Here is a 16,294-nt window from a genome sequence, read left to right on the forward strand (position 1 = left end):
GCTGGGGTGGGTGGGTGAGTTGAGTTGAGCTGGGGTGGGTGGGGTGAGTTGAGCTGGGGTGGGTGGGGTGAGTTGAGTTGAGTTGAGTTGAGCTGGGGTGAGTTGAGTTGAGCTGGGGTGGGTGGGTGAGTTGAGTTGAGCTGGGGTGGGTGGGGTGAGTTGAGCTGGGGTGGGTGGGTGAGTTGAGTTGAGCTGGGGTGGGTGGGGTGAGTTGAGTTGAGCAGGGGTGGGTGGGTGAGTTGAGTTGAGCAGGGGTGGGTGGGGTGAGTTGAGCTGGGGTGGGTGAGTTGAGTTGAGCAGGGGTGGGTGGGTGAGTTGAGTTGAGCAGGGGTGAGTTGAGTTGAGCTGGGGTGGGTGGGTGAGTTGAGTTGAGCTGGGGTGGGTGGGGTGAGTTGAGTTGAGCAGGGGTGGGTGGGGTGAGTTGAGCTGGGGTGGGTGAGCTGGGGTGGGTGGGGTGAGTTGAGTTGAGTTGAGTTGAGCTGGGGTGGGTGAGCTGGGGTGGGTGGTTGAGTTGAGTTGAGTTGAGTTGAGCTGGGGTGGGTGGGGTGAGTTGAGTTGAGCAGGGGTGGGTGGGGTGAGTTGAGCTGGGGTGGGTGGGTGAGTTGAGTTGAGCTGGGGTGGGTGGGGTGAGTTGAGCTGGGGTGGGTGAGGTGAGTTGAGTTGAGCTGGGGTGGGTGGGGTGAGTTGAGCTGGGGTGGGTGAGCTGGGGTGGGTGGGTGAGTTGAGTTGAGCTGGGGTGGGTGAGCTGGGGTGGGTGGGTGAGTTGAGTTGAGCTGGGGTGGGTGAGTTGAGTTGAGCTGGGGTGGGTGGGTTGAGTTGAGGTGACCATGTCCCACTGCCTACGCCGCCAGTGGGAGCCGCGGGCTGGCCGGGAGAGCGCGGCAGCGGCCTGGGGTTTGCAGCGAGCGCCGCGGCAGCGGTTTGGCGGCTGGGCCTGGGCTGGGGCAGGACAGGCCGGGGCTTTGGGCCGGCGGCTTGGGCTGGGCTTGGGGCTCGGGCTGGGCTTGGCGCTGACACTGGGCCACGGGGTCCGCTCTCGGGGGCCGCAGTCCGGGGAGCAGCCGGAGGAAGAGCCGCGGGAGGCAGCGAGCGAGGCCCTGGCGGCGGCCAAAGCAACCGGGCGGGACCTGCTGCAGAGAATCAAGGTGAGCGGCATTGGGCTCCACTCGACCCCCCACTACCCGCACCCCACCCCACCCACTACCCACACCCTCACTCAACCCACTACCCACACCCTCACCCCACCCACTACCCACACCCCACCCCACCCACTACCCACACCCTCACTCAACCCACTACCCACACCCTCACTCAACCCACTACCCTCACCCCACCCCACCCACTACCCACACCCCACCCCACCCACTACCCACACCCCACCCCACCCACTACCCACACCCCACCCCACCCACTACCCACACCCCACCCCACCCACTACCCACACCCCACCCCACCCACTACCCACACCCCACCCCACCCACTACCCACACCCCACCCCACCCACTACCCACACCCCACCCCACCCACTACCCACACCCTCACTCAACCCACTACCCACACCCTCACTCAACCCACTACCCACACCCAACCCACTACCCACACCCTCACTCAACCCACTACCCACACCCTCACTCAACCCACTACCCTCACCCCACCCCACCCACTACCCACACCCCACCCCACCCACTACCCACACCCCACCCCACCCACTACCCACACCCCACCCCACCCACTACCCACACCCCACCCACTACCCACACCCCACCCCACCCACTACCCACACCCTCACTCAACCCACTACCCACACCCCACCCCACCCACTACCCACACCCCACCCCACCCACTACCCACACCCCACCCCACCCACTACCCACACCCCACCCCACCCACTACCCACACCCTCACTCAACCCACTACCCTCACCCCACCCCACCCACTACCCACACCCTCACTCAACCCACTACCCACACCCTCACTCAACCCACTACCCACACCCTCACTCAACCACCCCACCCCATTCACTACCAGCCCATCCCACTCACTCAACCAACCCACTCACTCACCCTTCTACCCCACCCCACTGAACCAATCTACTCACTCAACCTCTCCACCCCACTCACTCAACCACCCCATTCACTTACTCACCCACTCTCAACCACTCACTCAACCTCCCTAGCCCACTCACTCACTTAGCCACCCCACCTCACTCACTCACCCACTCTGAACCACCCTACTCACTCAACCACCCCACCCAACAATTCCACTCAACAATCACACAACACCGCACTCAACAATCACTTGGATAAAGGGACCAAGTTTTCTGATGATACAAAGATGGGCGGGAAAGCAAATTGTGAGGAGGACAATCAAAATCTGCAATGGGATATAGACAGGCTAAGTGAGTGGGCAAAAATTTGGCAGGTGGAGTATAAAGTGGGAAAATGTGAGATTATCCAATTTGGCCGAAAAAATAAAAAATAAAATCATAATTTAAATGGAAAAAAATTGCAAAGTGCTGCAATACAGAGAGGCCTGGGGGGGTCCCTGGGCATGAAACACTAAAAGTTAGTATGAAGGTACAGTAAATGGAATGTTGGCCTTGATTGCAAGGGGATAGAGTATAAAAGCAGAGAAGTGCTGCTACAACTGTACAGGGTATTGGGTAGCTCACACCTGGAGTATTGTGTACAGTTTTGGTCTCCGTATTTAAGGAAGGATATACTTGCATTGGAGGCAGTTCAGAGAAGGTTCACTAGGTTGATTCTGGAGATGAGGCAGTTGACTTATGAAGATAGGTTGAGTAGGTTGGGCCTATACTCATTGGGGTTAATAAGAATAAGAGGTGATCTTATCGAAACATATAAGATAATGAGGGGGCTCGACAAGGTGAATGCAGAGAGGATATTTCCACTCATCGGGGAAACTAAAACTAGGGGACATAGTCTCAGAATAAGGGGCCGCCCATTTAAAACTTAGATGAGGAGGAATTTCTTATCTCAGAAGCTTGTAAATCTATGGAATTCTCTGCCCCAGAGAGCTGTGCAGGCTGGGTCACTGAATATATTTAAGGCGAAGATAGACAGATTTTAAAGTGATAAGGCAATATGGGGTTATGGGGAGCGGGTGGGGAAGTGGAGCTGAGTCCATGATCAGATCAGCCAATGTTCTTATTGAATGGCGGCGCAGGCTCGAGGGGCCAAATGCCCTACTCCTGCTCCTATTTCTTACGTTCTTATGTAACAACCCCATCCCACAACCCCACTGAACTCAATTCCACTCACCACAAGCCCTCCCCCCCCCCCCCACCACGATAAGTCCGCCCCCCCCAACCACGATAAGTCCTCGCCCCCCCCCCAGCACGATAAGCCCTCGCCCCCCCCCCCCCAGCACGATAAGCCCTCCCCCCCCAGCACCATAAGCCCTCGCCCCCCCCAGCAACATAAGCCCTCGCCCCCCCCAGCACCATAAGCCCTTGCCCCCGCCACCATAAGCCCTTGCCCCCGCCACCATAAGCCCTTGCCCCCGCCACCATAAGCCCTCGCCCCCGCCACCATAAGCCCTCGCCCCCGCCACCATAAGCCCTCGCCCCCGCCACCATAAGCTCTCCACTCCACCCAACAACTCCATCGCTCCACCAACAACTCCATCGCCCCCCCCCACTCAATGACCCCACTGAACTCAACTCAACCGAATAACCTCACTCAAACCCCCCAACCCAACTCACTTAACCCCCCCCCACTCAGACTGGCAGGAGGAGGAAAATCGTATTCCACAAGGATCGGTGCTGGCACCATTGTTATTCACCATTTAGATAAATAATTTGGATTCGGGAATTAAAAGTACAATGTCAAAATTTTCAGATGACACTCAGGGTGGGTAAGGTTAATACAGAGAAGGACTGTGACAAATTACAAGGAGACATTAATAAAGTTGGAGAATGGCTGTGTAAATGGAAAACGAACATCAATATAGGTCAGCTTGTAGTCTCCAATGTGAACAGCCTCTGTCTGGCATGTTAGGCTGGCACTCGGTGGAAATTAATTCTAAATGGAGCAGAGGTAGAAAGAGAATTAAGGAGTACAGATAACCAAATCATTACAACACAGATAAACAAGACCATAAAAAGTGCAAACCAAGCACTGTGGCTCATTTCTACAGGAGTAGAATTGAAAAGCAGAGATGTTTATGTTAAACCTGTGTGGAAAGTTGGTTAGACCATACTTGGAGTGCACAGTTCTGGTCTCCATATTAAAAAAAAATGGATTTAAAGGCACTGGAAACATTGAAAAACAGACATACAGGGATGATACCTGAACTGAGAGGTAATAACCATCAGAAAAGTGTAGGCTGAGGGGACGACTTAATAGAGATCTTTAAAACTATGAAAGGGCTTGATAGGGTAGACGTAGAGAAATTATTTCTGCTTGTGGGGGAATCCAAAATTAGGGGTTATATACCTTTCCGCCATTGTTCATTGGTTTATATGTAACCTTCAGGGCTGCTGACCGAGGGCCGTGCGGCTCTTTGTCGGCCGGCGCGGACACGATGGGCCGAAATGGCCTCCTCCTGCGCTGTAAATTTCTATGTTCCTATATACAATGTTCCCGCTAAATTGTCTTTGTTGTGCGTGGTCTGCTTATTTCAATGCGCAGTTTCTTTAAATTTCTGCGCCTGCGCGGTATTTCAAATGCTTGGTCGCAGCTTAGAGGGAACATTGGTCATATAGATAAGATAGTCACTAATAAATCCAATAAGGAATTCAGGAGAAACATCTTTACCCAGAGAGTGGAGAGAATGTGGAACTCGCTACAACATGGAGTAGTTGAGGTAAATGACATTGATGCATTTAAGGGGAAGATAGATAAATACATGAGGTAGAAAGGAATAGGTTATGCTGATTGGGTTAGATGAAGGAAGCTGGGAGGAGGCTCGTGTGGAGCATAAATACCGACAGACCAGTTGGGCCGAATGGCCTGTTGCTGTGCTGTACATTCTATATAATTCTAGATTCAGACAGCAATACAAGACAGTAGAGATAGATAAAAGAGAGAACTTATTCTCTAACTTACGGGAGATCGACTGATATATCAAAAAATACTTAATATTTGTAGAATGTAACACACACCGGTTAGTCGGATGTTACCCAGCTGCTGTGGTATTGCTCTTGTTTGCTCTGCATTGTTTGGCTTACGAATGTTGCTCTATTTTATGTCGATCTAGCTGCCACACTCTCATACAATCCCTCTCAATCATCTGACTACCTGTAATCTCCCTCTCGCCCTGACTGCTGTCCACCTCCTCCCCTAGGCTGTGATTCTGTATACTATCCAGTCTCTGTAGCGTTTGTGAAACCTCTCTCTTTCATTTGAGCACAAGCACTGATGTTAACAGCTGGGTGGGCTGAGGAATAAAGATGCTGGTCTCCTTTATATTGGGACGGCTTTAAAAATAATGTTCAATACAGACACAAAACGTTTTTATATACAGATTTCCCATGGTGTTGCTTACAGTAAGTTGAGTGATTCATTTTTGTGACAGGAGTGTTATACACTGCTAAGTGAGGCTGTGCCTCTTTATAACCACAGGGTCTAATTGTTGAATAAAGAGAGCTTCGGACAATTATCGTAGAATCAGAAACTTGCCTCACAGGAGGCCATTCGGCCCATCGAGCCTGTACCGGCTTTGAAAGAGCGGTCGTGCATTAGTCCCACATCCCTGCTTTTTGTCCGTAACCCTGTCAGTTCCTCATCCTCAAGTACCTTTAAAATTACTTATGGAATCAGCTTCCGTCACCATTTCAGGTCGAGCATTCCAGATCCCGACAGCTCTCTGGTTAATTAGCTTAATTTTCGTGGTGGTGAGGGGCCGGGGGGGGGTTGTTGGTGCAGTCCAGGTTAATGTCAGTCAGCTTAATTTCAATACAGTAAACTCTCATTTATCCGGATCGCTTGGGGATTCGGCAATTCCGGGTAAATGAATTTTCCATTGGGGCGAGTTTACATTTTAAAGCTGATATTTGAAGGTGATAGAGCCACCCACGAAGATTTAGGTTGTGTTATTTGAACGTGAACGTAATAAAATACATGAAAATTGATTCATAACATCTCGAAATTAAAAATTATTTTATTCTGTTAAAACTGAGCTTGATTTTTGAAATAGCGATCTTATATCTGCTTGTTTAAATGAATTCATTTTCTTCTTAATTAAAATGTTGTGGTTGATATGAGTTTGCAGAACCTCATGAGAAGTAAAATGAGAATTCATTTCAATTTCATTTCCTGCACCATTTCAGCAAATGTTCTTGAATAATTCTGTGCGGCCTCATTGTCTGCTGATTTTTTCTCGCCCGACACATCCAGCTGGCGAATCTTCAGCTAGATTCATTTTCATCTTGAAGTCCTTGGCCTTTGCTGTAATCATTGGCCCTGAAATTGCCACACCTTCAGACTGTTTCAAAGAAAACCATTCATAAAGCACTTGGTCTAGTTTGTCAAGCTTCGGCTTTGGCAAATTCTTGCGGGTCATTGCCTTCACGGGAGATTCAGAAGCAGCGGTGAAACGTTCTAAATCTTTCTTTTGCTTCTTGATATCGTAAATAGTTGATGATCCAACTTCATATTCGTCCATCAAGGAACGCACACTTCCGCCAGCTTCAGACTTCTTTATAATTTCTCATTTCTGCTGAATGCTCAATACTTTTTGTTTCCTTTCAGTGCCACAAGACATTTTAAATTGTACACCCAACTGCTTGAACTGCTTTGAAAAGTGAGAAAGAAGTCCACGCCTGCGTCAATTTATGTGTAATTGATAGTTGAAGTGAGCGAGATATTCACGTGTGTGACAGTTATTTTAAATTCCGTGACAGCAGGTTCTCCGTTCGATCCGTATCCGGATAAACGAGAGTTACCTGTATTGCAATAGTGACTGCACTTCAAAAGGAATTAATTGACTGTAAAGCACTTCAGGACATCCTGAGGTTGTGAAAGGTGCTGTATAAAAGCAAGCTGTTTCTTTAATTGCACTTCGGGCTACAAATGAGAACCAAGGTTGAAAAATCTGGCTTTCTTTTTCTCCTCTGTGTGATTGCTAAGGTTTTTTGTAAGTTATTGGTTACGGATATATTGACTCTTGTGTTACAATATTTTCTATTGTGAGGAGGGGGAAGTTTCTCTCCAAATTACTGTTTGTTTTTAAATAGATGGTTGGAAGAAATGCTCATATAAACCAATCAGCTACATCAGCTTGCCCATGTCAAACGCTGTTTTTATTAATTACTAGTGATATGCTATGGCATTGCTCACACCTAAGTCAGAGGATACTGAAGTGCGACAGGACGTGAGAATCCTACTTGCATGAAGTACATGCTATACATTATAGAATGGTTCACTAATGGCATTGCTAACGACTGATTATAACTCTTACTTTTATCTGTTGTCTTTGTATTGCTGATTTGTGTCTCTCCGTCTTATCTCTGTGTTATGCCTGCCTCTGCCTGTTAACAAAAATAACATGGAATTGGAAGCAACATGGGTAGGAAATTGGTTAGGAGGTAGGAGACAGAGTAGGGATAATGGGTAGATACTGCAATTGGGAGGAGGTGAATAATGGTGCTCCCCAGGGATGTGTACTGGGGCCTCAGCTTTTCACTGTATTTATGAATGACTTGGATGAAGAAATACAGAGTCGGTATATCTAAGTTTGCTGATGACGGTAGGTTAGGTGGCACAGTATGTATGTGGATGGGAGCAGAAAGTTGCAAAGGGACATTGATAGATTCATTGAGTGGGCAAATCTGTGGCAGATGGAGTTCAGTGTGGAGAAGTATGAGGTCACCCACTTTGGACCTAAGAAAGATTGATCAGAGTATTTACTAAATGGTGAGAAGCTCGGCACTGTGGAGGAGCAGAGAGATTTAGGAGTACAGGTACAGGAATCACTAAAATCGAGCAGACAGATACAAAAAAATTATTAAAAATCTCACACAGTGCTGGAATACAAAGAGGTGCAAGTTATGATAATGTTATATAAACTCTGGTCAGACCCCATTTAGAGCACTTTGTTCAATTCTGGTCCCCGCACCTCAGGGAGGATATATCGGCCTTGGAGGTGGGTGCAGCGCAGATTTGCCAGAATGATACCGGGGCTTAGAGGGTTAAATTATGAGGACAGGTTGCAGAGGCTTGTATTCCCTCGAGTATAGAAGATTAAGGGGTGATCTAATTTAGGTGTTTAAAATTATTAAAGTATTTGATAGGGTAAACAGAGAGAAACTATTTCCTCTGATGGGGAGAGTCTAGAACAAGAGGGAATAACCTTAAAATTAGAGCCAGGCCGCTCAGGGGTGATGTCAGGAAGCATTTCTTCACAAAGAGTAGTGGAAATCTGGAACTCTCTCCCCCCAAAATATGTTGAAGCTGGGGGTCAATTGAAAATTTCAAAACTGAGATTGATAGATTTTTGTTTGGCAAAGGTATTAAGAGTTACGGAAGCAAGGCGGGTAGATGGGAGTTAAAATACAGATCAGCCATGATTACATTGAATGGTGGGATGGGCTCGAAGGGGTTATGTCCTACTCCTGTTTCTATGTTCCTTTCCATTTTTGTTCCACTTTGGATGTCCTGTTCTGTTTCTCTCTCTCTCTCTCTTTTATTATCTCTGCTGTTCTTTGGTTTCTCTTTTATATAAGGCTCAGAGACATGGACCATGTACAGTAGACACCTCAAGTCGTTGGAGAAATACCAGCAATGATATCTCTGCAAGATCCTACAAATCCCCTGGGAGGACAGACGCACCAACATTAGCGTCCTCAACCAGGCCAACATCCCCAGCATTGAAGCACTGACCACATTTGATCAGCTCTGCTGGGCAGGCCACATCGTTTGCATGCCAGATACGAGACTCCCAAAGCAAGCGCTCTACTCGGAACTCCTTCATGGCAAACGAGCCAAAGGTGGGCAGAGGAAACGTTACAGGGACACCCTTAAAGCCTCCCTGAAAAAGTGCAACATCCCCACTGACACTTGGGAGTCCCTGGCCAAAGACCGCCCTAGTAGAGGAAGTGCATCCGGGAGGGCGCTGAGCACCTCGAATCTCATCGCCGAGAGCATGCAGAAATCAAACGCAGGCAGCAGAAAGAGCGTGCGGCAAACCTGTCCCTCCCACCCTCCCCTTCCCTCAACGACCATCTGTCCCACCTGTGACAGGGACTGTGGTTCTCGTATTGGATTGTTCAGCCACCTAAGGACTCATTCTAAGAGTGGAAGCAAGTCTTCCTCGATTCCGAGGGACTGCCTACGATGATGATGTGGAAGGTAATGGATGTTGTGGCAGAACTGGGCAGGGTCGTGGGTCAGATCTTGGGTCACGGGTGGGGACAGGGACTGAACTGAGGCTGCATTGAAGGGTTGGGTTGCAGGTGGGGGAGGGAGTGACACTGGCATCACAGCGTACCCGCTCCAACTACCTATTCACCCCGTACGCTTCTGTGTCTCTTGCACTCGCTCACCATCGGTCTGGTTTTCCATGTCCTGCTCCATGCCCCTGCCTCTACACTTTGCCCCCAAACCCTTGCTTTCAGCTCACCCTGTCACTCCCATCACCTTTCCACAACTTCTCTATGAACCCTTAAATTTCTGGTCCTACATGGAGCAAGCGATCTCCCCAGGGGTCAAGGCAACATGGGCAAAAGATTTGGCTGGGGTGAAGGGTGTCTGTACGACGTCAGGTTTCACGTGCACACTGACGACACCCAGCATTACCTCTCTTGGCCCCTCACTTGCCTCTGTCTTGTCAGACTGCTTGTCCGATACCCAGTCCTGGCAGATCTGCAATTTCCTCCAATTATATATTGGGAAGACTGAAGCCATTGTCAGCGGTTCCTGCCACAAACTCCATTCCCTTGCCACCGATTCTATTCCCTTCCCTGACCACTGTCTCAGGCTGAATCAGACTGTTTGCAAACTCGGCATCCTATGTGAGCCTGAACTTCTGACCCCATATTCTCTCCATCACAAAGGCTGCCTTCTTCCACCTCCATAACATCGCCCGACTCTGCCCCTACCTTAACTTATTTGTTGCTGAAACCTTCATCCACGCCTTAACAAAAAAGTGCATATATAAATACTTTAGGAAGTCTCTGTACAGTTTTTCACACACAGTACTTGGAGATATACATTTAGACTACCAGGATAGCTGGGAGAGGTCTCCCATTGATTTTCTTAACTGCTGATCTGGGTCTGTGTAGGTTAAGTGGGTTATGTCTTTGACTGGCTGGCTCACAGATGTTGTTGTGAGGGAGGGTAATGCTCCATCATGGGGGAGAGGGGAGGGGAATGTGCCATCATGTAGCTAGCAGTGACAGCTAGTCTGGTCTGTCTGTTGTGGGGTGGGGGCAGTTCGTTCTTTGGTGGGTTGTCATGGGCTTGGATCTGCAGGGATTGCGAGACCAACCATGCTTTATGTGATTTTTCAGATGATTGCTCGAAAGGCTGAATGTGAGATCTGACTAGAATGTATGCAGAAGAGAGTACCCCTCTGGCACCAACCTGTCCCACATTTATCCCATGTGAGGAGTGGAATTTGTGGACCAAATGTGCAATAGAAGATGCTCTATATGACTCCGAGTTTATTCTGCTGTAGGTGAAAGAGAAACTGCATTTCTGCAGCGCCTTTCACATCCTCAGAACATCCCAAAGCGCTTTACAACCAATGAGGTACTTTTTGAAGTGTAGTCATTGTTGTAATGTAGGAAACCTGGCAACAAATTTGTGCACGACAAGATCCCGCAAACAGCAATGAGATCATTAGCAGCTAGTCTGTTGATTGAGGAATAAATATTGGTCAGGACACCGGGGAGAATTCCCCTACTCTTCAATAGTGCCATGGGATAATTTGCTTCCACACAAGAAGTCAGACGAAAGATGGCACCTCCGACATTGCAGCACCCCCTCAGTACTGCATTGAAGTGTCAGTCTGGATTCTGTGCTCATGTGTTTGGAGTGGGACTTGAACCCAGGGCTGTCTGACTCAGAGGCAAGTGTGCTACCACTGAGCCAAGGCTTGAATCCATACTGACCTAGGTCTTGCTCCCTGGGTTTTGTCACCTTTTGAACTAGAAGCAATCATAGTGTTAGGCGGATAATTCCTTAATCCTTTTTAATAACCGATTCGAAAAGCTACAGATAGTAATATGTCTGAATTAACTTCATGTAGTATTATATCATTAATCTTAAGACTACATACAAAGCAGTACAGGCAGTCCTACATCTAGAAACATAGTGTGTAAAGAACTTCCCAGAAATCGTTGGCATTGCTATCCAAAGCTGTTCATGGCACTTAGCCTTAAAGGTACCTGTTCCTACTGAGTGAAGCTTTGTGTCAGCTGTGGTTCAGTGGGCAGCACACTTGCCTCTGAGTCAGAAGGTTGTGGGTTCAAGTCCCACTCCAGGAACTTGAGCCCATAAATCTAGGTTGGCACTCCAGTGCAGTGCTGAGGGAGTGCTCCACTGTCAGAGGTGCCGTCTTTCGGATGAGACGTTAAACCGAGGCCCTGCCTGCTCTCTCAGGTGGATGTAAGCACTCAGGTGGATGTAAGCAATCACATGGCATTATTTCGAAGAGCAGGGGAATTACCCCGGTGTCCCGGCCAATATTCATCCCTCAATCAACATCACTAAAACAGATTATCTGGTCATTATCACATTACTGTTTGTGGGAGCTTGCTATGCGCAAGTTGGCTGCCGCGTTTCCCACATTACAACAGTGACTACACTCCAAAAGAACTTAATTGGCTGTAAAACACTTTGAGACATCCGGTGAAAGGTGCTATATAAATGCAAGTCTTTTATACCGTTTTATAAACAAGCTTCCATTGTCCAATTCTTGCTGAGGTTAACTTTGTTGGGTGTTTTATTACCCTTGGGTCATCAAGCTACAATGCTAAAGGCATCATGGGCTGGTTAATACCCCGAGTAATAACCTGCTACATTGTCTAAGGATCTTTCAGCAACCGTTGCTTTTTATTTTTGCTCTATATGGCTTTTGTCCAAGGGTGTCACTGTGATCAAAATATTTTATCTGGCAGCATCTAGTTTAAACCAATTCTGTCTTAATCATGTGGTTTAACCATAATTACTACTTAAGTCGTTCTGTATTACATAATGTGAAAAAGATCTCTATCTTCTTGCACATGGCGAGAAGGTGGAGCTACACTTGCGGGGAGTGGAGGCACCATTCCAGCGGGGTTGGATCATGGAGTTTTCCACACGTGGTGGAGTTTTGGAAGCAATGTATAATTTGGTGATGGTGGCAGAATAGGTCGTGCTGGTTGAAGTGGAATTTGCCTGCCCATTAGTTGGTTGAAAGGGAGTAATCTGGCCCCTGTTGAGGAACTGACCGAGTCTGGTGATGCTTCTGACATGTCTGGTACCAAATGCCTCTGGAAGCCCCTTGTTAGACCAGATTGGGAGAAGATCAATAAGTCGTGAGGGATTTTCAGGGAGTTGAAAATTTCTGTGCAGGCAGATACTGTCGTTGTTTCTGGGCATCTGCCAGCTTACCTTTGGCACCTATAACACGCAGATTGTGTAGGAGGCCCTAGTCACAATGTCTAGCCATTAGTCAATGAGGTCTTACCCGGTTCCAGGCCAGTGTTCCTGTGAGTTTTGGAGTTCAGATACTCATCGAATTCCCTTTCAACTGATGTCAGAGTGTTTGGGGGTGAGATTCGTGAGTGTTCTTCTGCTGATCCGTTAGAACTCCGACAAAAGAGTTGTGGAAACCCAAGAACACAGTTTTCAATTGTGACAGACGAGCAGGAGGAACCCACAGAAATTCCCCCTCCCCTTCGTTTCACTGTGGTAAAGCATTCCATCTGTGTGATTAAGGAATTCTGTACAAAGGGGGGAAAAGAGCAGAGCGAAGGATGTTAATGGGCTAAATTCATGATTATTAGTCCTGTAACATAACCATTACTTTGCAACACCAAAGATAAAGATTTAGATAAAAATGTGGAGAGGAGGAACATAAAGGGAAGTAGATAGGTATTGGATGGTATGTGGAGAGTGTGTGGGGAGAGGGGGATGGAGTAAGTGTGTGAGGAGAGATGGAGAGTGTGCGTGAGGTGGGGAGAGGGTGATGGAGAATGTGTGTGTGAGGTGGGGAGAGGGTGATGGAGAATGTGTGTGTGAGCTGGGGAGAGGGTGATGGAGAATGTGTCTGTGAGGTGGGGAGAGGGTGATGGAGAATGTGTGTGTGAGGTGGGGAGAGGGTGATGGAGAATGTGTGTGTGAGGTGGGGAGAGGGTGATGGAGAATGTGTGTGTGAGGTGGGGAGAGGGTGATGGAGAATGTGAGGTGGGGAGAGGGTGATGGAGAATGTGAGGTGGGGAGAGGGTGATGGAGAATGTGAGGTGGGGAGAGGGTGATGGAGAATGTGAGGTGGGGAGAGGGTGATGGAGAATGTGAGGTGGGGAGAGGGTGATGGAGAATGTGAGGTGGGGAGAGGGTGATGGAGAATGTGAGGTGGGGAGAGGGTGATGGAGAATGTGAGGTGGGGAGAGGGTGATGGAGAATGTGCGTGTGAGGTGCGGAGAGGGTGATGGAGAATGTGAGGTGGGGAGAGGGTGATGGAGAATGTGTGTGTGAGGTGGGGAGAGGGTGATGGAGAATGTGTGTGTGAGGTGGGGAGAGGGTGATGGAGAATGTGTGTGTGAGGTGGGGAGAGGGTGATGGAGAATGTGTGTGTGAGGTGGGGAGAGGGTGATGGAGAATGTGTGTGTGTGTGAGGTGGGGAGAGGGTGATGGAGAATGTGTGTGTGTGTGAGGTGGGCAGAGGGTGATGGAGAATGTGTGTGTGTGAGGTGGGGAGAGGGTGATGGAGAATGTGTGTATGTGAGGTGGGGAGAGGGTGATGGAGAATTGTGTGTGAGGTGGGGAGAGGGTGATGGAGAATGTGTGTGTGAGGTGGGGAGAGGGTGATGGAGAATGTGAGGTGGGGAGAGGGTGATGGGGAATGTGAGGTGGGGAGAGGGTGATGGGGAATGTGAGGTGGGGAGAAGGTGATGGAGAATGTGTGTGTGAGGTGGGGAGAGGGTGATGGGGAATGTGAGGTGGGGAGAGGGTGATGGAGAATGTGTGTGTGAGGTGGGAGAGGGTGATGGGGAATGTGAGGTGGGAGAGGGTGATGGGGAATGTGAGGTGGGAGAGGGTGATGGAGAATGTGTATGTGAGGTGGGGAGAGGGTGATGGAGAATGTGAAGTGGGGAGGGGTGATGGAGAATGTGAGGTGGGGAGGTGATGGGGAATGTGAGGTGGGTAGAGGGTGATGGGGAATGTGTATGTGAGGTGGGGAGAGGGTGATGGAGAATGTGTGTGTTAGGTGGGGAGAGGGTGATGGGGAATCTGAGGTGGGGAGAGGGTGATGGAGAATGTGAGGTGGGGAGGGTGATGGGGAATGTGAGGTGGGGAGAGGGTGATGGAGAATGTGTGTGTGAGGTGGGGAGAGGGTGATGGGGAATGTGAGGTGGGGAGAGGGTGATGGAGAATGTGAGGTGGGGAGAGGGTGATGGAGATGTGAGGTGGGAAGAGGGTGATGGGGAATGTGAGGTGGGGAGAGGGTGATGGGGAATGTGAGGTGGGGAGAGGGTGATGGAGAATGTGAGGTGGGGAGTGGGTGATGGAGAATGTGAGGTGGGGAGAGGGTGATGGGGAATGTGAGGTGGGGAGGGGTGATGGAGAATGTGAGGTGGGAGAGGGTGATGGAGAATGTGAGGTGGGAGAGGGTGATGGGAAATGTGAGGTGGGGAGAGGGTGATGGGGAATGTGAGGTGGGGAGAGGGTGATGGGGAATGTGAGGTGGGGAGAGGGTGATGGAGAATGTGAGGTGGGGAGAGGGTGATGGGGAATGTGAGGTGGGGAGAGGGTGATGGAGAATGTGAGGCGGGGAGAGGGTGATGGGGAATGTGAGGTGGGGAGTGGGTGATGGAGAATGTGAGGTGGGGAGAGGGTGATGGAGAATGTGAGGTGGGAAGAGGGTGATGGAGAATGTGAGGTGGGGAGAGGGTGATGGGGAATGTGAGGTGGGGAGAGGGTGATGGAGAATGTGGTGTGTGAGGTGGGAGAGGGTGATGGAGAATGTGAGGTGGGGAGTGGGTGATGGAGAATGTGAGGTGGGGAGAGGGTGATGGAGAATGTGTGTGTGAGGTGGGTGAGGGTGATGGAGAATGTGAGGTGGGGGAGGGGTGATGGAGAATGTGAGGTGGGGAGAGGGTGATGGGGAATGTGAGGTGGGAGAGGGTGATGGGGAATGTGAGGTGGGAGAGGGTGATGGAGAATGTGTGTGTGAGGTGGGGAGAGGGTGATGGAGAATGTGAGGTGGGGAGTGGGTGATGGAGAATGTGAGGTGGGGAGAGGGTGATGGAGAATGTGTGTGTGAGGTGGGGAGAGGGTGATGGAGAATGTGAGGTGGGAGTGGGTGATGGAGAATGTGAGGTGGGGAGAGGGTGATGGGGAATGTGAGGTGGGGAGAGGGTGATGGGAATGTGTGTGTGAGGTTGGAGAGGGTGAGGAGAATGTGAGGTGGGGAGTGGTGATGGAGAATGTGAGGTGGGGAGAGGGTGATGGAGAATGTTGAGGTGGGGAGAGGGTGATGGAGAATGTGAGGTTGGGAGAGGGTGATGGAGAATGTGAGGTGGGAGAGGGTGATGGGAATGGAGGTGGGGAGAGGGTGATGGGGAATGTGAGGTGGGGAGAGGGTGATGGGGAATGTGAGGTGGGGAGAGGGTGATGGGAGAATGTGAGTGTGTGAGGTGGGGAGTGGGTGATGGAGAGTGTGAGGTGGGGAGAGGGTGATGGAGAATGTGAGGTGGGGAGAGGGTGATGGAGAATGTGTGTGGGGGTGGGGAGAGGGTGATGGGGATGTGAGGTGGGGAGAGGGTGATGGAGAATGTGTGTGTGAGGTGGGGAGAGGGTGATGGGGAATGTGAGGTGGGGAGGGGTGATGGAGAATGTGTGTGTGAGGTGGGGAGAGGGTGATGGGGAATGTGAGGTGGGGAGGGGTGAGGTATGGAGGTGGGGGGAGAGGGTGATGGGGAAATGTGAGGTGGGGAGAGGGTGATGGAGAATGTGTGTGTGAGGTGGGGAGAGGGTGATGGGGAATGTGAGGTGGGGAGAGGGTGATGGGGAGGTGAGGTGGGGAGAGGGGTTGGGGAATGTGAGGTGGGGAGAGGGGGATGGGGAGGGTGTGGAGGTGGGGGAGGGGTGGGATGGAGATGGGGTGAGGGGGGAGTGGGTGATGG

General features: G+C 50.1%; 1 protein-coding gene across 1 annotated transcript in view; it reads left to right on the forward strand.

The window, feature by feature from the left end:
- Positions 1-827: 827 nt before the first annotated feature.
- lactb (lactamase, beta) overlaps positions 828-16,294 on the forward strand; it is a 75,790-nt gene continuing 60,323 nt past the window's right edge. Inside the window, exon 1 of the mRNA XM_070864225.1 lies at positions 828-1,145. Coding sequence (XP_070720326.1) covers positions 828-1,145 — 318 coding nt within the window. The remainder of the gene's footprint in view (positions 1,146-16,294) is intronic.

Source organism: Pristiophorus japonicus, chromosome 21, assembly GCF_044704955.1.
Source record: "Pristiophorus japonicus isolate sPriJap1 chromosome 21, sPriJap1.hap1, whole genome shotgun sequence".
NCBI lineage: Eukaryota > Metazoa > Chordata > Chondrichthyes > Pristiophoridae > Pristiophorus > Pristiophorus japonicus.